The sequence below is a fragment of the Ovis aries genome, chromosome 22 (genome assembly GCF_016772045.2).
Source record: "Ovis aries strain OAR_USU_Benz2616 breed Rambouillet chromosome 22, ARS-UI_Ramb_v3.0, whole genome shotgun sequence".
Classification (NCBI taxonomy): domain Eukaryota; kingdom Metazoa; phylum Chordata; class Mammalia; order Artiodactyla; family Bovidae; genus Ovis; species Ovis aries.
Genome location: NC_056075.1, coordinates 43,675,972 through 43,696,640, shown reverse-complemented (window position 1 = coordinate 43,696,640; position 20,669 = coordinate 43,675,972). Strand labels below are relative to the sequence as shown.

General features: G+C 53.1%; 1 protein-coding gene across 2 annotated transcripts in view; it reads right to left on the bottom strand.

Moving 5' to 3' along the window:
- LHPP (phospholysine phosphohistidine inorganic pyrophosphate phosphatase) overlaps window positions 1-20,669 on the bottom strand; it is a 129,241-nt gene that overhangs the window by 25,806 nt on the left and 82,766 nt on the right. The window contains exon 7 of one of the 2 annotated variants that reach the window (XM_027960508.3): window positions 1,048-19,202. The exons of the other annotated variant lie outside the window; for it this stretch is intronic. Coding sequence (XP_027816309.1) covers window positions 19,181-19,202 — 22 coding nt within the window. The 3' untranslated portion in view covers window positions 1,048-19,180. Of the gene's footprint in view, window positions 1-1,047; window positions 19,203-20,669 lie in introns of those variants that run through there. 2 annotated transcript variants of the gene reach the window in all.

Sequence of the window (20,669 nt, the reverse complement as noted above, 5' to 3'; positions counted from 1 at the left end):
AGCCTGACCTCAGCTCTGTAGCTGTGGACCAAGGCCGCCCAGCAGGGAAGGCCACAGATCTGACCCCACAGATGCGGGTGCGCCAACGGTCTGTCCGGATAGATAGGAAAAGGCATGGTTCTGTGCTATTAACACAGGAAGAAAGTCCCAGTGGATGAAAATTACGGGGGCCAATCCCTAATTGGCAACTAAAGTTCACGGGGTGAGTCCCCCAGCACCGCGGCCTCCTCTGGAGAGCCTCTCACTTGCTTTCACAGTCCAGCTCCTCCGACCTGGGACAAAGGGGTCGTGCAGAGCCTGTGTGGCCACTGCCTACACCTTCTCTAGTCTGCCATCCCTCCTGGGCCCGCGGGATGGAGACTCTGTGGCTGAGTCCACGTCCCAGTTTGGAAGCTGAATTTTAATTTTTGCTGATTAGCCTTTGTTTTTGGAGGTGGATGAGAAGCCAGAATGGTGGACCCAGCATCTGGCAGCTTAGGACCTGAGAAGTGTGCTCTGAGCAAGTGCCGCAGCCACCAAGGAAGTGCTGTCTCTAGACTCTGGGCCGCTTTTCTCAGGAGAAGGTGCCCGCCATCCACAGCTCTCCCACGTGCCCGCGTGCACGGAGCGGCCCGGGTGGCGTCTGGACAGCATTCCTGCACACACCAGCCCGGAGGCGGTAGGGAAACCCCGTGGCGCGGGGACGAGGTCTGGCACAGGTCTGCGCGAGGTTCGGGAGAAGCCCTGTGTCCTTGCAGGCGTGGCCCCGGTTTCTCTCCGACAGTTCTGCAGAAGGGGCACCCTGGGATGTTTCAGAGTCCTCATTAGCTGTGCTGCTGGGGAAAGCCTTTATTTATGGCCGCGCCACTGTCTCACAAACAACCGCTGTGCTAGCAACACAGCTGCTCCAGAGAGGGAGCGTCTGGTTTCCCCTAACCTCTGCTCCTGTGACCTCGGCTCCCAAAGAGCAAGGCAACCTGCGGGGCGGGCCCTTGGCGGGGTGGGGGTGGGGGGGCGGGTGTCTCCTGACCCCCCTCCCGCAGGCCTCGGTGTGTTCCCCCTCAGAAGGCAGAGTTAGCCCCTGCAACCTGCTGCCCTGGAGGGTCCTGCAAGAACCCACCAATACGGATGTTTCTGTGCAGATATTTATAAAAACTTCTTTTTTGAAAAGCTAAGAAGTCTAGCGTGCTGTGCTCTAGAGAGTAATGCTTCAGGCCGGCTGGGCCGGTGGTCACCCTGGAGGCAAGGCCCTGGCCGACACTCCTGGCCCCTAGCTCCTCTGGGCTGGGAAAGCACCCACAACCCCAACACACGCCTGTCCAGAGGTCCGTGTTTTCTCAGCCTTCGGCGCCCCGCCCACAGAGCACTTGTGGGTGTGGCTTGCTGGGGGGCGGGGCGGTCAGGGTGAGGAGCAGGACTTCCCCTTGAAGGCAGCGTGGGGGGTCTTTGCTCAGCCTGTGAGTTGGAGGTGCCCATCCTTACAGAGCCCAGGGGCCCCGTCCCCACCCCACACCTGTGCTCAGCGGGGCTTTGACTCCGCAAAGTCAATGCCACACCCCGGATCGTCTCAGGGTTTTTTTTTTAAACTCAGGGTGGGTTCCGGCCACTTGAGAAGAAACAGCTAGAGCAAGATCCCCGGAAGCAGAGTTGGGGGACAGAGGTGATGGCAGAGGGAGGGGCAGAGCAGGGCCCAGTGGGGCTGGGGGGGCACAGCTCGTGCATGGGGCAGGGGGCATGGCCAGGGCGCTGGCTGCGACACATCAGGGTCACCTGGCATCAGGCTCGCAGCGCGGGATGGGGAAGAGACTGGTCGGTAAGGGGGACACAAATATTCAGATCGAATTGGGAGCAGACATGGAATTATGGGAGCGCGTGTGAGAGAAAGATGGTTTGGGCCAAAATGACAGGTCAGGGGTGTCCCTGGCGGGGAGGGGGGAGAGGAATCCCCCTGCCATGATGCGCTGAGTTGGAGCCTCACTCTTCTGTGGGGGTCCATGTCCTGCCGCCTGGGGCCCTGGCCCTCGCCCCGGCTCCCACACACTCTGGACCTACCTCCCCACCCCCGGTGGCTCGAACGCAGGAAGGAAGGACAAGGCGAGGGCTGCCTGGGCGACCGCATAAAGCCACCAAGGCACAGAGGGGGTCGCTTCAGGGCCCTCCGCTCCCAGGCTCGAGGAGAGACAGCGGGCACGGGCAGTCTGCATGCCAGCTCCAGTGAGGCTCCGCCAGGGCTGTGTCCTGGGGGCGCCGTGCATGGGACCAGGGTCAGAGGTCAGGGGCAAAGGTGTGTGGCTGTTTTTCCAGACTTGGATGGTGCAGGAGTCAGAGCCTCGCAGCCTCCTACTAGGCAGCGTGTCTTAGAGCGCTGGGGATCCTTAGCCCTTCCCTCTTCCCTTCTCCACTGTTCCCCCGGAACCCCTCTGCTCCATTCACCACTGGCTGCTCTGTGCTGTGCAGTTTACACACACAGTCTCCTCACTGCATAAGCCGCGCCCACCCATCATCCGTTCTTTTTCCCACGCTACATCAATGCCACACCAATGCTACATCAATGCTGGGAATTCAATCAGCTATGTCTACACTGCTGACAGCAGTTTCACCCCAGAGGGAGTCATGGGACCGCATTTTCTTTAAGAGAACATTAGTTAAGTGGGCTGCACACAACTGTGTGCTGCTCGGGTCTGTATGGACCCACACGTGTCTTTCCAACTCCATGTTCAGTGACATCACATTCAGTTCAGCTCAGTCGTTCAGTCGTGTCCAACTCTCCGTGACCCCATGAATCACAACACGCCAGGCCTCCCTGTCCATCACCAACTCCCAGAGTTCACTCAGACTCGCCTTCATCGATTCAGTGATGCCATCCAGCCAACTCATCCTCTGTCGTCCCCTTCTTCTCCGGCCCCCAATCCCTCCCAGCATCAGGGTCTTTTCCAATGAGTCAACTTTTCGCATCAGGTGGCCAAAGTATTGGAGTTTCAGCCTCAGCATCAGTCCTTCCAATGAATACCCAGGACTGATCTCCTTTAAGATGGCCTGGTTGGATCTCCTTGCAGTCCAGGGACTCTCAAGAGTCTTCTCCAATACCGCAGTTCAAAAGCATCAACTCTTCGGCACTCAGCTTTCTTCACAGTCCAACTTTCATCCACACATGACCACTGGAAAACCATAGCCTTGACTAGATGGACCTTTGTTGGCAAAGTAATGTCTCTGCTTTTCAGTAAGCTATCTAGGTTGGTCATAACTTTCCTTCCAAGGAGTAAGCATCTTTTAATTTCATGGCTGCAATCACCATCTACAATGATTTTGGAACCCCCCAAAATTAAGTCTGACACTGTTTCCACTGTTTCCCCATCTATTTCCCATGAAGTGATGGGACCAGATGCCATGATCTTAGTTTTCTAAATGTTGAGCTTTAAGCCAACTTTTTCACTCTCCTCTTTCACTTTCATCAAGAGAATTTTTAGTTCCTCTTCACTTTCTGCCATAAGGGTGGTGTCATCTACATATCTGAGGTTATTGATATTTCTCCCAGCAATCTTGATTCCAGCTTGTGCTTCTTCCAGCCCAGCGTTTCTCATGATGTACTCTGCATATAAGTTAAATAAGCAGGGTGACAATATACAGCCTTGACATGGCTCAAAATCAGCTGTGATGGGAGTATTTACACTATGGGAAGTGGCAAGCACTACTAATCAGGGCTTTCTCCCACCACTGAAGAGCTAGTTGTCACATGTAAGCAACTAGCTTGAACTTGTTAATCCCCCAAATTCCTCATTGTTTAAAACAATTCCACGAGATAATGATTTATATGCTCATCTATAACTAAGCCTGCATGGTAGGGCAATTATTAAGATAACGACAGTAAAACTTCATGACTATTCATCCAGGCAAGGTTTTTTGAGATGAGAAACACTGTAGTTTATAACATTTTTTGAGTCACTTAATTTTGTATTAGCAAGGCAGAGGACCATAGGAGAGCTGTGGCCTCTTTCCCATCTGTGGGCCTCTGTGCAGATCATTTCCTCTGCTGGAAAGCCTTATCCTCATTGCCTGCCAGAGAAGCTGCCCTTTTTGAGACTCAGATCAAACGTCACCTCCTCCAAGAAGCCTTCCCCGACTTTCACAGACATTTCTGGCTGTGCCCTTCACTAGGCAAACTCAGCCCTCAGCATGGAAATGAAAGTGTTACTTGCTCAGTCATGTCCGAGTCTGTGTGACCGCATAGACTCTAGCCTACCAGGCTCCTCTCTCCATGGGATTTTCCAGGCAAGAATACTGGAGTGGGTAGCCTTTCCCTTCTCCAGAGGATCTTCCCAACCCAGGGGTCGAACCCAGGTCTTCCACATTGCAGGCAGATTCTTTACCAGCTGAGCCACAAGGGAAGCCCAAGAGTACTGGAGTGGGTAGCCATGTCCTTCTCTAGGGGATCTTCCTGACCCAGGGATTGAACCGGGGTCTCCTGCATTTCAGGCAGATTCTTTACCATCTGAGCCACCAGAGAAGCCCAGGGAAACTCAGCCCTTGGCAAAGCAGTGTCCCTGAGCCAGACTTTCCATTCTGTTTTGAGACCATGTCTCTCTTCCTCACAAACCTGAGAGAGCCTCCAAGGCAGGGGGCCTGTCTCATTCACATTTATCACTGACCACCATCCACACTGGATCAGGTTGGGAGGGTGAGGGCGATCTCCCTTGACCTACTCCCCTGCCAGGACAGACGGAACTCTGAAGGAACATTTCAGGTCTCTCTTTCCATCAGCCCCACCTCTAGAGGGAGGACTCATTAAGCTCAGTGATTCCCAGCCCATCACCCACCACCTCCTGCATCTCATTTAGACAGAAAGGAAACAAGACGGAGACCCACCCATGACATGTGGAGCAGCTGTGGGGCCAGGTGAGTGGAGTCGGGGGGACTGGCCTGCTGTACTACCTGGGACCTTCAGTTTGTTAGCCTTCCGCTTAAGAAAAATTTACTCCAAAATGCTTGCTGAATAACACATCGAGGGACTTCCCTGGTGATACACTGGTTAAGAATCCGCCTTGCAATGCAGGGGACGAGGGTTTGATCCCTGGTCAGGGAATTAAGATCTCACGTGCCCCGGGGCAGCTAAGCCTGTGAGCCACAAAGAGAGAGCCCAAGAGCGGAAGTGAAGATCCTACATACAGAGACTAAGGCCTGATGCAGCCAAACAAATAAGTATTTTAAAAAACACACGTCTGACCAGAATGCAATTTCAATTACAATAGCGTCAAAAAGAATAAAATACTTAGGAGTAAATGTAACAACAAATGTAAAACTTACACTCTGAAAGCTACAAAATATTGTCAAAGAAATTAAAGTTATAAATAAATGAAAAAATATCCCATGTTCATGGAATGGAAGACTTAACATGGTTAAGATGGTCAAGTCCCCAGAACTACAGACTCAATGCAATCCCTGTCAGATCCCAGTTGACTTCTTTGGAGACACTGATGAGTTGATTCTAAAATTCATACAGAATTGCAAAAGACCTATAATGGCCAAAAACAATCTTGAGAAAGAACAAAATAGGATTCACACTTCCCTTTCTCAAAACGTACCACAAGGCAACCGTAAAAAGTCAGTGTGGTACAAGAAAGGACACATAGTTCAATGAAATAGAACTGAGAGTCCGGAAATAAAACTGTGTGTGAAGGTTAACTGATTTTCAACAGGGTGCCAAGACCATTTAAAGGGGAAAGAATAATCTTTTCAACAAATAGTGCTGGGACAACTGGATAGCCACACGCAAAAGAATAAAGTGGTACCCTTATCTCACATCACAGGCAAAGATGAACTCAAAATGGCTCAAAGATTTAAATGTAAGAGCTAAAAAAAAAAAAAAAAAAAAAAAAAACTTCTAGAAGAAAACACAAGGGTACATCCTCATGGCCTCAGATTTGCCAAAGCATTCTTAGATATGACACAAAAACCAGGAGCAGCAGAAGAAGAAATAGAGAATTTAGACTTTTAAAAACTTTTGTGCTTCAAAGGACATCATCAAGAAAATGCAAAGACAACCCAGAGAATGAGAGAAAATATTTGCAAATTGCATATTTGATAAGGGCCTATACTCTAGAATATCCCGCATTGCAGGCAGATTCTTTACCAGCTGAGCCACAAGGGAAGCCCAGGAATACTGGAGTGGGTAGCCTATCCTTTCTCCAGGGGATCTTCCTGACCCAGGAATCGAACCGGAGTCTCCTGCATTGCAGGCGGATTCTTTACCAACGGAGCCACCAGGTAAGCCCGATGAGAGGACAACCCAATTTAAATATGGCAACAGGGATGATAGATATTTTTCCAAGGAAGATACAGGAATGGGCAATAAGAGCATGATGAGATGCCTGACATTATCAGTCATCAGGGAACTGCAAATGAAAACAAGGATGGTACCACTTTACCACCCACTGAGATGGCCAGAGTCTAAAAGTCGAGAATAACAAGTGTAGGCAGGGATGGGAAGTAATCAATGCTCACATGATGCTGGTGAGAATGTAAAACGGTGCAGTTGCTTTGGAAAACAGTCTGGCACTTGCGTAGGTGATTAAAACTAGTTACCATACGACCCAGCAATTCTACTCCTGGGTGAAAAAAGTGGAAAAAAGCCAGTCAAAAAAGGGCACATATTATGTGGTTTCACTCACGTATTTCCAGAATAGGGAAATCTATATATAGAGAAAGTAGGTTAGGGGCTGCTCAGGGCTGGGAAGATGAGAGGAGGTGGCTTGGTGATAAATAATCTGCCGACGAATGCAGGAGACGTGGGTTTGATCCCTGGGTCAGGAAGACCCCCTGGAGAAAGAAGTGGCTACCCACTCCAGTATTCTTGCCTGGAGAATCCCATGGACAGAGGAGCCTGGCTGTCCATGGAGTCGCAGAGGTGGACACGGCTGAGCGACTGAGCAGGCACACAGCTGATGGCGAGGGTAGTACCTGGTGTCTTTCAGAGAATACGCAAATGCTCTCACACTGACTGACGATGCTGGTGTGTGACTATACTAACATCACTGAACTGTACACTTTAAATGGGTGAACTGCATGGTTGTGGATTATATCTCAATATAGCTGTTTTTATTTTTATTTTTCAAACTTTTTAGCCACATCACGCAACTTGTGGGATCTTAGTTTCCCGGCCAGGTATCGAACCCTGTGCCCCCTGCAGTGGAAGCTTGGAGTCTTAACCACTGGACCATCAGGGAAGTCTCTCAGTACAGCTGTCTTTTAAAAGCCCTATATAGGGGACTTCTTGGCGGTCCAGTGGTTGAGACTTTGTCCTCTCAGTGCAGAACAGTGCAGGGTCTGTATCCTACAAGCCGTGTGATATAGCCTAAAGGAAAAAAACCACAACCACAACACTGAAAACCACACTCAAAGAGAATGATGAAAGCAAATATGGAAAGCTGACATAGGACAGAAGTGGCGTTACAGGTCACTGAGGAAAGGGTGGCCTATTAAAAGAAGGTTCTGGAACAGCCAGCAGTCCACATAAAAAATTAAGCGAAATCTCCCGCCTCACACTGCATACACAGCCAATTCAAGCATATTTAGAATCTGAATGCGCAAAACAAAACTTTAAAAAAAACCTCTGGAGAAAAATGTAGAAGACCGGTTTTCTGACTGGGACCGGGAGGATGTCTTACACAAGATACAAAATGCACAAACCATAACAAAATGAAAATGGCTCCGATTAAGAAATCCGATTATAATTCCATTTCATACTTGTTCAACAAGACACCATAAGCAAGGTGAAAAGACAAAACAAACTAGACGTAAATGTCTGCAATACAGATAACTGACAAAGAAGCAGAAGGTATGAGAGGTGATTACAGACCGATTTTTAAAAAGACAAGCATTCCATGGTGAAGCACACGAAGGACATGAAGGGTAATTCACAGAAAAGGAGCTCGAATGGTCATTAAACACTGGAAAAGTGCTCAACCACACCAGAAGTACAGGGCGCGCAAATTACATTAAAATAAGGTTTTACTACACCCTCCTCGAGTTGGAAAAGTTTTTCTAAAAAAACAAAACAGAACCTCACAGTATGGAGAATTGGCAACAACGCGGAGAAACGGGGTTCTTTTCCACTGCGGGAGGGCACGCAATTGGGCACGCCTCTTTCGGGGGATCGGTATATCTAATTAGTAACTGTGGCCCGTGCTCCCCAAGTCAGTTCTGCTTTGGGACTAAACTGCCCAATAACAGGAATCACTGCAGTCTGGCTGAAAGAAAGAAAAGATTCCTGGGCCTTAAAAACTCAGACCCGCCAAGGGACAGACCTGGTAATATGTATATTTAACAAGCTCTCCAAGGCGATGCTTACTACCCTGCAAACGCAGGGCGGGGGAGACTGTTCTGAAGAAAGCCTAGCCCATTTCCACAGGAGGCGCGCCAACTCAGCTCACCACAGCGTGATTTATAATCGTGAAAAACACTGGAAACCATCTACACGTCCATCAACGGGAGCCTGGAATACGAATTGTGGGACAGCCATACATTGAAAGTCTCCCACCTAACTCCAGCCTCTTTCCTGGCCAACTCAAAACGCTCATTTCCAGAGGCTGGCCAGGCCTCTAAGTAAATAGGTCCTATGTGCGATTTTCCCTGCCGGTGCCACGCTGTGTGAATGCAGTTGAGGGGAACTGTTAGGAGCTTGGTGCTGGGGGTTCTTGTAGCTTTCCACTGGCTGATTCTTTCCATCGGGAGGTGGGGGGGGGGTTCATGCTCGCCAGCTCCACGGTGGTGGTGGCCTGCCTAGTGAGGGAAGGCAGAGGGCACCCCACACCCCAGTGTGAGAGATGCCCCTGGAAAGAAAGGGTTCTGTGGTCCAGCCTGGGTTAGGGGATGCGGGCTACCCCACCCTTCTCTGCCAATCACCACGCCTGTCTCCTCACTTCGGGCCCCTGGGAGAGACATGCCTGACAGTCGGGACACTCGGGGAGATGTGCTGAGGCCGTCAGCGTGTTAGCCTAAAACGGTCCAGCTTGGCCCAGATGACTTGCCCACGGCTCCTTTTCCACGTGATCCCCTTTCCTAGAAATCCCTCTGGCCCCTGTTGGGGCCTCAGAGCAGCCAGAGATGGGTGGGACTGAAAATAAGTGATGCAAAGAACTCTTTTTTCCAAAGGCCAAAACCTAAGTGTGTGAGCCAGGAGTGGGTGGCCCTGGCGGCCAGGCTGCCCGGATGGAGTGGGCGGCGGGGGCACTGGGGCGGTGGGCAGGGGCCCAGCTCTCTAGGCGCTGCTCAGACCTGCACTTTCACACACAGCAGAGCGTGAGCTGCCCGTGACCAGTGGCCGTGTCTGGGTCCCCTGGGGCCTGTGCCCCGCTTGGCACCTCGACACAGTTCACAAGAAGGACACAGGAATGTCCTTCCTGAACATAGTCCCTCCTCACCCCTGCCAGGTGGGGGGTTGACACCGTCCTGCCAACTCCTCAGCCCCCCGGAACCCCAGGCCATGCCTTCGGCTCGCCCGTTGGGAGAGGGCCTGGCAGGATGTGGGTGAGGCCCTTGGCCCCCTGCAGCCAGGAGTCCCATGTGGAGATGTGCCCCAGGAACCAGGCAGAGGGCGACGGGGCGGGGTCTGTGGAGGCTTCCTGGGGGTAGCACGTCCAGGGGGCCTGGAAGAGCGATGTTCCTGGACACAAGGCTGTGGGAGGTCGAGTGACCTGGTGTGTCTGTCAATCAGCTCCTGCCCGGAGGCCTGGGGCCGGGGGGCCGGGCGAGGGCTGCTGGAGTAAGGCCTCCAGGCCCCTCAGCTGCCCCGACACGGGCAGCCAGGGCAGGCTCCATCCAGCAACAGCACCGGGGCAGAGACGAGCAGCCTGATCCACTGACTCCTGGGGCACTGTCACTCGGTCGGCCACTTCCCTGGCTGGACCGGTGCTGGGGGGCCCAGGGGCCATGACGGCATGGCCTCATCTCCGGAGCTCAGGCCTCGGGGGGAGACACACATGAACGGGTGACCACGGGAGCAGTTACAGCCGGAGGGGGCCATGGGAGAGGAAGTGCTGACCGCTGAGAAGATGGACAGGAGTGAAGGCGAGTACATGTGTGTGGGCATGTGTGTAGGTGTGTGGGGGGGGCAAGCGTGCACATGTGTATGGAAGTGTGTGGGCATGTGTGCGTATATACATATGTGTGGGCATGTGTGTGCATGTACGTGTGTGTGCCTATATGTGGGGCACCTGTGTGCATGTGTGGAGGCGTGTGGGCATGTATGCACGTGGGGGTGTATACCTGTGTGTGGGCATGTGTGTGCATGTGTGGGTGTGTGCGTGGGTGTGCCTGTATGTGGGGCACCTGTGTGCATGTGTGGAGGCGTGTGGGCATGTATGCACGTGGGGTGTATACATGCGTGTGGGCATGTGTGCAGATGTATGTGTGGTGGCATGTGTGTGCATGTGTACAGAGGTGTGTGTGCATGTGTGTGTGTGTGCATGTGTGTGGAGGCGTGTGTACATTGCAGGGTATGTACATGTGTGGCTGTGTGCATGTGCGTGCCTATATGCAGGGACACCTGTGTGCATGTGTGTGGAGGCGTGTGGGCACATGTGCAGGTGCATGCATGTAAATGTGTATGGGCGTGTGTACGTGTGTGTGGAGGCGTGTGGGCACGTGTGCATTGCAGGGTGTACCTGTGTGTGGGTGTGTGCATGTGCACACCTGCACGTGGGCACCTGTGGGCATGGGCATGTGTGTGTGTGTGTATGAGGTGGGGCAGAGCCCATCACAGCCTCACCGTGAGGGAGGGAGGGAGGGAGAGAGCGGTGACTCCGGCACCAGGTTTCATGGTGGGCAAAGCAGGGCCAGGCAGGGTTCGAAGGCCACCTGGCATTGCCTGAAGAGGGGAGGGCACAGGCAAGCCTGCCTTGGGGCCTCGGGCTCCCTGGAGCCCTGGAAACCAGAGGCGGGCCTCTGGAGAGTGTCAAGAATGACAGCTTATGAACCTAATTAAGTTTCTTTCTTTGGATCAATAAAATTTCCGGTGGGCTCATTCCAGGGCACGCCTTGCTCTGGAGACAAGGTTAGCTGGAGGACGAGGCCACATGGGTAGGCTGCGTGGGAGGGCCCCCCCTCCAGGCCCAGAAGGCTGGGGGGCGCTGGGGCCAGCCGTCTCTGGCTGGCTAGAGCCTGGTGACACCCTGGCCTTGGGCCTCAGGGCGCCCACTCCCACCCTGGGGGCCGGGGCAGCCAGCCTTACTTGGGTGCATCTCCTGGTCAACCACACTGGACAGGCTGGCACGTCTCTGGGCCTTGATTCCCCCTACTGTAAAGTCAGGGTGACAATGCTTCCAACTTCCCGGGAGCAACAAAGAGTCAGCATCAGGCCTACCAACAGCAAGCACGCAAGGGGCACTGTTATTCTTATTCCATTTCCCAGTCGTGACAACGTAAGTAACAGCGCCTGCTCTGTCTCCCCTAGAGGCTGCTGGGCGGGTGGACACGCACCTGAGGGCTCGGGATGATAAACAGTCACCTGGACACTGGCAGATGGAGGCTTGGCCTTGGCCTGGGTTCAGCAGCTCACCTGGGGCACAGGCCAGATGGGGCGCGGGTGGGAGGCAGGGCCTGGGGGATCGTCAGCTGTGCAAGGAGGGTTGGCGGCAGGGCTCCCCCTGGACAGCACAGACACTAGCTAGGGCACCCCATCTGGATCAGGCCTTGCGCTGGCGCCCCGCCCTGGAGAGGCTCTCCCTGGTCCTCCAGCCCTGCTCACTCAGGGAGGAGGAAGGTTTGTGTGCGCCTGTGCAGGGGGCCCTGGGAGACCCCTGTGCCCACGTTCCTGGCAGGCCTGGGGGCAGGCTGTGGAGGGGGTTGGCCCACCACCTCAGCCCAAGCATCCCCCTGCTGCCTCACACTTCACACTAGCACTTTACATCCCGCTGGGTTCTTTTTTTTCTTTAAACATATTTCTGGGAAAGCTGTAGTTTTACTTTTGTCCCGCGAGGTTTGTTTTTCTAAAATACGTGTGCACTCTATTAGGCGATAAAATCTCCGCATGAAGTCATCCTCAGCAGCTCATAATCAAAACCCCGGGTGTCCGGAGAACAAAGCGACTGAGAAAGCCAGGACTGAGCCCTGCAGACAAAGTGCAAGTGACGGGGCAGTTGGGAGCCACGTTTTCCTCTGGCTCAGACCTCTGCTTTATGGACCTCTGACGGCTGAGCCTTGCAGCAGACACCCAAGGGCTGCGAGCCTGTCCATGGGCCGGAAGGTCGCCTGGAGTCCTGGCTCTGCCCAGGGCCCTGCCATCCAGGCGGGTCATGGCTTCTGCTCACATGCCCACGGCATCAACAGGATGGAACATTTACTTCTTCTGGAAGAACTGTACTCCCTCATCCACGCACGTGACGATTTTGGAGGCCGGAGTGCGGACAAAGAAGCCCAGCTCTGTCCCTGACCTCCTCCCCACCCACACACACAGAGCAGGTGACACGCTGGCAGCGGGTCTAGGGGAAGCTGGTGCAGGAAGAGGAGTGGGCAGAGCGGATCAGGGACGCAGGGGAAAGATGGACCCGAGAGCCGGCACCTTCTTACTCACTTTTCCCACAGAGGCCAACACCTTAACCTTGGCCTTCCAGCCTCCAGAAGTACGAGAAGACATGTGTCTGTTGCATAAGCGCCCTGGTCTGTGTGGCCCGAGCAGACTAACACGTGGTGTCTGAGCAGGGGAAGGGAGGGGCCCACGCAGCGTGTCCCCGGGAGAATGGGGACCATTTTGTAGCATGTCACTCAATTTGTTTTTTAACAGGCCTCCCAGGTGGCCAAGTGGTAAAGAGTCCGCCTGCCAATGCAGGAGACCCAGGAGACATGGGTTTGATCCCTCGATCCAGAAGATCCCCTGGAGAAGGAAATGGCAACCCACTCCAGTATTCTTGCCTAGAGAATCCCGTGGACAGAGGAGCCTGGTGGGATACAGTCCATGGGGGTCGCAAAGAGTCAGACATGACTGAGCAGCCTACTCATGTGCCATACCATTCACTTATTCAAAGTGCAGAAATCAATGGGTTTTGGTGCACTGCATAACTGATTTTTCTAAATTGCGGTAAAACATAGAGAATATAGAACCTGCTACTGTTTTTTTAACGGTACAATCCAGGGGCATTCGTGACATTCACAGTGCTGTGCAATCACGATCACTATCAAGCTCCAATAGGTTCAAAAACAGACAGAAAACTCCCCAGACAGGTGCTCTGTGCCCGCTAAGCAGTAACAGCCCCTGGCAACCACTGTTTGACTTCCTGCCTCTGTGAACTTGCCTCTTCCGGATATTTCACACAAGTGGAGACATACAGTAAGTCGTCCTTTTGTGTCTGCTTATTTCACTGAGCGTAGTCTTTAAAGTCCACTCACGTTGTGACGTGTGTCAGGAACGCCTTCCTTTCTGAGGCTGAATAATATTCCACTGTAAAGAAAGACCACATTCCGTTTCTCCATTCACCGGATGGGGGTGTTGGGGTTGTTTCCACCTTTCTGCTACTATGAAGGACAGCGCTATTAACATTTGTGCATCGGGTCTGTCGTCTTTGCCTTTGGCTCCCTGCTCACTGTGGTACATCTGAGTTTTCCCGTGTTTACGGGGAAGGGCGCCCAGGGCTTCCATTCTCAGCTCCGCATCAGGGGTACGTGCCATCTCACTGCAGGTGACGACCGCCCTGATGATTTGGCTAAGTTGAGTCTACTGGGGTCCACTGTAAAGTCCCCGTTTTCCCTTCTATAACTGTTAAATATTCAGAGAGGGGTAGTTTAAGGCTATGCAAATATTCTGTTCCTGCTTAAATTTCCAAAGGGCTCTCTGTGTGAAAACTGCCAGGCTGGAGATGTCTACTGATGGGCAAGGGCCAGAGGTCACAAGGTTACTGATGCCGGAGCTCGGGAGGGTCGGATGTAGGCCAAGGTTAAAGAAGCATTCCTGGTGGGGTTTGCGGCCACAGGCCCAGGCCAGTCACCTGCAGGGAGACCGGAGGAGAGTGGGTGGTTTCAGTCAGGCCTCCCTGCCACCTGCAGCATCTTTAGACCAGGAGAGAGAGCAGGCCGAGAAGGAACTCTGGTAATGACTGAGTGCTGAGGGCTGAGGGGAGAGTGTGGCCTCGGCCGGCAAAACCTGGGAATCCGTCCTTCGTTCTCCAAGATGACAGGTTGGCGGGGTCACCCTCCGCATCTCTGCCTAAGCCCTCTGCTTGGCTTGCCTCCCATCCCCCTCTCACCCCGGTCCCTACACATCGTCCCTCTCACCCTTCAACCCAGAACTTTCATGGCAAGACTGTTCAAAGCAGTGAAAACGTAGAAACAGCAATGTCCGTGACTCTGGGAATGATTAGGCATAAAACAGCACGACTGTGTCATACCTGCCTGGCAGCTGCAAAAGAGAAGGTGGCTCCGTACATACTGAGCAGACACCCAGGGCATATTAAGGAGGAAAGCAAGATTACCGAACTTTATACTTAGGGTATAATCCCATTAAAGTAAAAAAAAAAAAAAGTATGTGTTTATATACACATAAAAGAGCTCCAGGGGACCTATGTCAAACTGCAACAGTGACAATTATTTCCCACAGCACGACGATGAGGCAGCATCCAGTGGACATGTTTCCACGGTATTGGAACAGAGTATTTCCGTAACAGCGGGTTCTATTACTGGGTACATTTGGCCACCACCTCTCCGTGGACTTCCTGCAGAGGCCTCCTGAGGGGTCTTGCTGCTTTTGCCCTCCCGTCCCCTGTCATCTCTCAACCCAGCAGCCAGAGGGACCCCTTCCAAGCATGAGGTCAGCCCTGGTCCTCTGTGCACACCCTGAAACGGGCCACCCGGAAGAATAAAAGCAGAAGCCCTGACCCCTCTGATCCCCTCTACCGCTGCACCCCTGGCGCCCAGCACCCCAGTCCCCAGCACCCTGCTTGTGGTCCACAGCCCCTCTGGTCTTCTCATGTAGAATATGACCTGCCTGGTTACCTGCTCCATCGCCCACCCTCCCCTACTAGCAAGCGAGCCCACGTGGCAAAGACTTCGCCTCTCCAGCACTCTGATGGCTCCCGAACGCCCACCCCATGAGAGCTGGTTCAAGGAGTGAACTCAACAGAAAAACCATGAAAACACTTGCATTTATCATAAGTTCTTTGATCTCCCTGATGAGCTGGACTGTGTTACCATCCACACAGCAGCACTATTCACAATAGCTGAAAAGTAGAAATAACTCCAGTGTCCCTTATTTGACGAATGGATAGATAATAGATGGTACATTCACGTGATGACATGGTATTCAGTGGTGAGAAGGAGTTCAGTTCTCACACACGCTACATACGTGCTCCAGCTGTGTTCGCAGGCTGCCTTGAGCTCCGTGTTCCCATGTGCTCTGGAAACCCTGACTCTCACCTGGCAGGTGTGGCCCCCCTCACCTGCCTATGATTATGAAGAGTGTCAGACACGGGGCTCCCAGTGCCAAGCACACACCCAGCAGAAATAGGTCTCACGGGTGCACACGACACGTAGCAGTGTTCCAGCACCTCATTCCGGTTCCTAACAGCCCCTAGTGCCCACATCATTGCAATGGGAAAAAATAGCAGAAACTGTACTGCAATGAGTGGGCGATCCAGCCTACACACTGTCACAGGAGGATCTCACAAAGTTAGTGCCAAGCAGAAGAAGCCAGGACGTGAGGGAGCACTCCCTGCATGGGTCCATCTCATAAAGTAAAGACATGGGAGTCTGGAAAGGGGTCATCCCAGAGATGGGGGACGGGACAGGAGAAGGCAGGTGGGGGCTTCTGGGGCCGGGAAACATCCTGATTCTTGACCTGGGTGTGGGGGAGTGTTTACTGGATGTATTTCACTCTGTGAATATATATCAAGCTGTGTGCTTATAACACATGCCCTTTTGTTATTTTCAATGAAGTTAAGGAAATTTTAGGAAGAATCACACAGCATTACCTAAACAGCATAGTAAAAAGCAGAGATATTACTTTGTCAACAAAGGTCCATCTAGTGAAGGCTATGGTTTTCCAGTAGTCATGTATGGATGTGAAAGTTGGACTATAAAGAAAGCTGAGCGCCTAAGAATTGATGCTTTTGAACTGTGGTGTTGGAGAAGACTCTTTGAGAGTCCCTTGGACTGCAAGGAGATCCAACCAGTCCATCCTAAAGGAAATCAGTCCTGAATATTCATTGGAAGGACTGATGCTGAAGTTGAAACTCCAATACTTTGGCTACCTGATTCGAAGAACTGACTCCTTGGAAAAGACCCTGATGCTGGGAAAGACTGAAGGTGGGAGGAGAAGGGAACAACAGAGGATGAGATGTTTGGATGGCATACCAACATGATGGACATGAGTTTGAGTAAACTCCGGGAGTTGGTGATGGACAGGGAGGCCTGGCATGCTGCAGTCCATGGGGTCACAGAGTCGGACATGAATGAGCGACTGAACTCAACTCAACAGAACATTATACAGCTACTGAAACCACGTGTTACAGTTGATCATAGGGAGCGGCTGTGTGTGTGTGTGCACGCTTGTGTACACAAGTGTGTGCTGGTGTGTATGAGTATCCACACATGTGGTGCATGTGTGTGCTTGTCCTGGTGTGCACGTGTGACTATGTAGTGCCTGAGTGCATGTGTGTGTGTGCACGGTTATCTATGCACGCATGTGTATGGCCGTGCACACAGACATCTAACTCAGGAGAAGGACGCACCTTCAACCACAGGAGGCTACAATCCACAGCTGGTAAGGCGAGTGGCCGCCTGAGGCTGATCTGGGATGTTAACCAACAGCACCGTCCTAGGTCAGCCAGCGTGCTGCTTTGTGGCCATCTGGGAACATTAAAGGACTCAAAACTGCCCACAGAGGAGCCCATAAAGGACCGTCTCATTAGTAACAGTAATACTAGGTACCACATACTAAAGCAGTGTGAGAGGCCAGGCAGTACTTGTGTTTTCCATTCTATCATTTATGCCCATTCACGAGTGGAGGAGACCAAGGCTGAGGGGACAGCAAGTGTCTGGGCTGGAATCTGAAACCACCGGTGCTTCCGGTCACCCACAAGCATGGGCTCACTCCCTGCTGTGTGCGCTTGCTCTCATTTAAGGAACCTGTATCACGTCCGGCTCTGCCCAGGCCTCTGGACACAGAGCTGACCCAGGCAGGACCCAGCCCACTGTGGGGACAGACCCCAGAACCCTAGCTCCAGCAGAGACTGTGACAAAGGGCTGGGGTGTCCAGAGGGTGGAGGTGCAGGGTCCACATTATCTGGACTCTGAGACCAGGACTGGAGCCCTAGCTCTGAGCTTCCAGGGGTCCCAGGGAACTCCCCCTTTCCCTCCCTGCCCCCCTGTCAGTTCATCTGCCGGATAAGAGAGTGTAGCCTGGGGGCCTCACTCTGAGAACTGAAGTAGGGCTGGTAGCGGTAGCTGAGGTCAGCGCTGCTCCAGGCAAAGTGAGGCTGCCCGGGAGATCCACTGGAAAGGGCTGGGGGGCCAAGATAAACAAACTGTCCCCCAGACAGTGCTGTTGACCCTCAGACCCTTGCAATCCATGGTTGAGGTGAACAGGTCAGCTGCCCATCCACCCCTCACCCCCAACAGCCTCACGGTGACCTGCCCATGATTCTGCTGGGATCCCATGAACTCTGCACAGAGGACCCCAAAAGATAGAGGTGGGCTGGTTAACTGGCTCCAGGCGCCAGGGTAAAGGGATAAATCCTGGTTTGTAGTGTTGCCGATTGTCAATACGTCCACCCTGGTTGATTCAAGCTACTGACGTGTCACGGCTGACTGGGGCTCAGAAGGTCGTGCATGACTGACTCTCACAAGCTAGGTCCCAGGGGGGCCAGCACTTCAAAGGCTTAAGCTACAGTTAACTCTTGGCACCTGCACCAAAGGGCTTAGTGTCAGTTTGGGGAAAACTGGAGGAACGTGGCCCCAGAGCAGTGGCCGGCACCCGAGGTCTCTCAGCTTACTGCCCCTCCCCAGAGGACAAGCAGCAAAGTGTCCCTGGCGGGGCAAGGACACCCCTTCCGAGAGTGGTGTCCTGGGAACCCAGTGATGCTAACCAGACTCTGGGTTAGCAGGAAGGCACCCAGGCGTGCGGAAGGGATATGATACAATGAGTGTCCCATCTCCAGGATTGGGCCCCTAAGAGACACTGGAGAAGGTGCCACCCCCTTCCCCAGGCCAGGCTGGGGAAACACCTGTCTGGGGGCCTCCCCTGCTGAGCGTGGCATGGCGACTGCCCACAACAAACAGGGCACTGCGGCCAAGCCTGGCTCTGCAGACAACCCAGGGGCGGAGCAAGCCACACAGTCCAACACCTAGAGGCCCTCTGAGGACAGCAGGGGTTCTCGCCCCCCCACCCCCCATGCCTTTGCTTGGTCAGGTTTCTGAAGGTGCAAAGGCCAATTTTCTCCACCACGCACAAACACAGAGGGGCAGCAGTGGTCTTCCAAACCGGCTGGACCCGCTGTAACCCGATCCCTGGGCTGGAGCAGGGAGCTGGCGGCCACAGTCCTGGCTCTGTTTGCCAACCTCTTCAGCTGCTGCCCGGTGACCTTGAGCAAGACCAGATGCCCCCAGGCTTGTGGCCGCACACTGAGACAGTGGGAGCTGGGCTTCCTCCCTGCCTGACAGAACCAGAAGTGCAGAGAACAGACACCAGACAAGACCTTGAAGTCCTTGCATGAAGGTGGCCACCCAGGAAGCAAGGCAACGGGCTGCCTCACTTCTGGGTCAGGCCTTGAAGCACTGGGCCCCCTCACGACGCTGCTCCTAAGGACACTGGGTCAAAAGGAGACTCAGTGGGTGGCTCTTGATTTAAAAATATTTTTAGAAAGAAGTGCAAAACCTGGAAACACAGCTCAACGGGTCCTGCTCCCCCCAGACTAAACCATCACCCCTTATCTAAATGCACGTCAGCAACGACCTGTAAGTGACTTCTTGGGGATGGTGACCTGCACTGTGAGCCAGCGGCATCTGTGTTCTTCACCGACTTCAGTAAAGGATGCGGCAGAGACTAGACCTTACTTCCTACCCGAGGTCCAAGGACAAACCAACAAAACCCTCTGCCTCAACCAAAAATTATTTCCAAGGGAGGAAAAATGTCCTCTTCCCTCACACTTGCCTCTCAGTGCTGCTGGAAGGGCCGGCTCATTCAGGGGAGCCACGAGCATCTCAGGTGGGCCTCGCCTGTCCCCTAGGGCGCGGTTTGTGCACATCTGAGCAGAAAGTGAAAAAATGAAGCCGCTCAGTCGTGTCTGACTCTTTGTGACCCCATGGACTGTATAGCCTACCAGGTTCCTCTGTCCATGGGATTTTCCAGGCAAGGGTACTGGAGTGGGCTGGCCGTTTCCTTCTCCAGGGGATCTTCCCAACCCAGGGATCGAACCTGAGTCTCCCGCACCGCAGACAGATGCTTTACCATCTGAGCCACCGAAGCCCTCATCTGAGCAGAGCATGTGTGATGAAGGTATGGAGCTTCCAATACCAAGAAATTCTCCCCCACCAGCTGGGGGTCCTACAGTCCAAGTCAGTTCTCACATTGTCCACCTGGAGAGAGCATCAAGGGCTCAGGCCCACAGACTGTTCCCCACCCAACTTCAGAGGCTAAGGTCCAAGAGCCACCGTGTTTCTGATCTACCTGCTATAAATCAGAGGCCCCCATGATCCCCTCCTCTGGGTCAATTCATTTGCTAGGAGAGCAGCTCTCAGAACTCAGAGAAACATTTGCCCATGTGTGTGAGTTTATTTTAAAGGACATTATAAAGGATACGGAGCGAGGTAGGACTCTCCCAGCACCTCCACCTGCTCAGAAGCTTCCAGAAGCCCATCCTTCTGGGTTTCTATGGAGTCTTTATCACGCAGCCACGATTGACTAAGTCATTGGCAGTTGGTGACTTGACCTCAACCCCCAGCACCTCTCCCCTCCACTGGGGTGTTGTGGGGAAATGAAAGTACCAACTCTCTAATCACTGGGTGGGTTCCCCTGGCAACCAGCCCCATCTCAGGGGCTTTCCAAAAGTCACCTCATTAACATAAACTCAGCAGCCTGCTGAAAGGGGTTTGTCATGCATATGAGATACTTCTGGCGCTCTTATCACTTAGGAAATTCCAAAGGTTCTAAGGGGCTCTGCGCCAGAAACAGATGAAGACCAAACATACATTTCTTACTATAAAGTCACAGTATCACAGAACCGGCTGGGGGACATGTTTCGGGGAGGACAGCACCGCTGAGCCGAGACGTGGGCTCCTGGGATGGTCCCCGCCCCCTGCTGCCCGGAGACTGTCTTCTGGTTTTATGGCTTTGTGGGAGAACAGGTGTGTCTGGTCCGTGAGGCCCGCCAGCAGCCCCGTGATCCTGGGACACGCCTGTATCAGGCAGGTGCAGGGGAAGCCGGAGCAGTAAAGGGCTCAGAGCAAAGCCCACCCTGCCACCCCCTAACCCTCACCCCCATCTCCCGTCCCTGGAACTCAGAGCTGCTGTCAGATGGCTGTTCAATAACCCAGTGCGCACTACCAGCTCCCTTAGAACGCTTTGCTTCTGCTCATGTGGTTTCCTTTTTTAATATATAACCTCTTCCATCATAAAAAGTTCATGTAGCCATATCACATGTTTGGAACTCAGAGATAAGAAGAAAACATTATCCATAACTCCAAGTAGAATGCACATACCCACCCCAGACTCA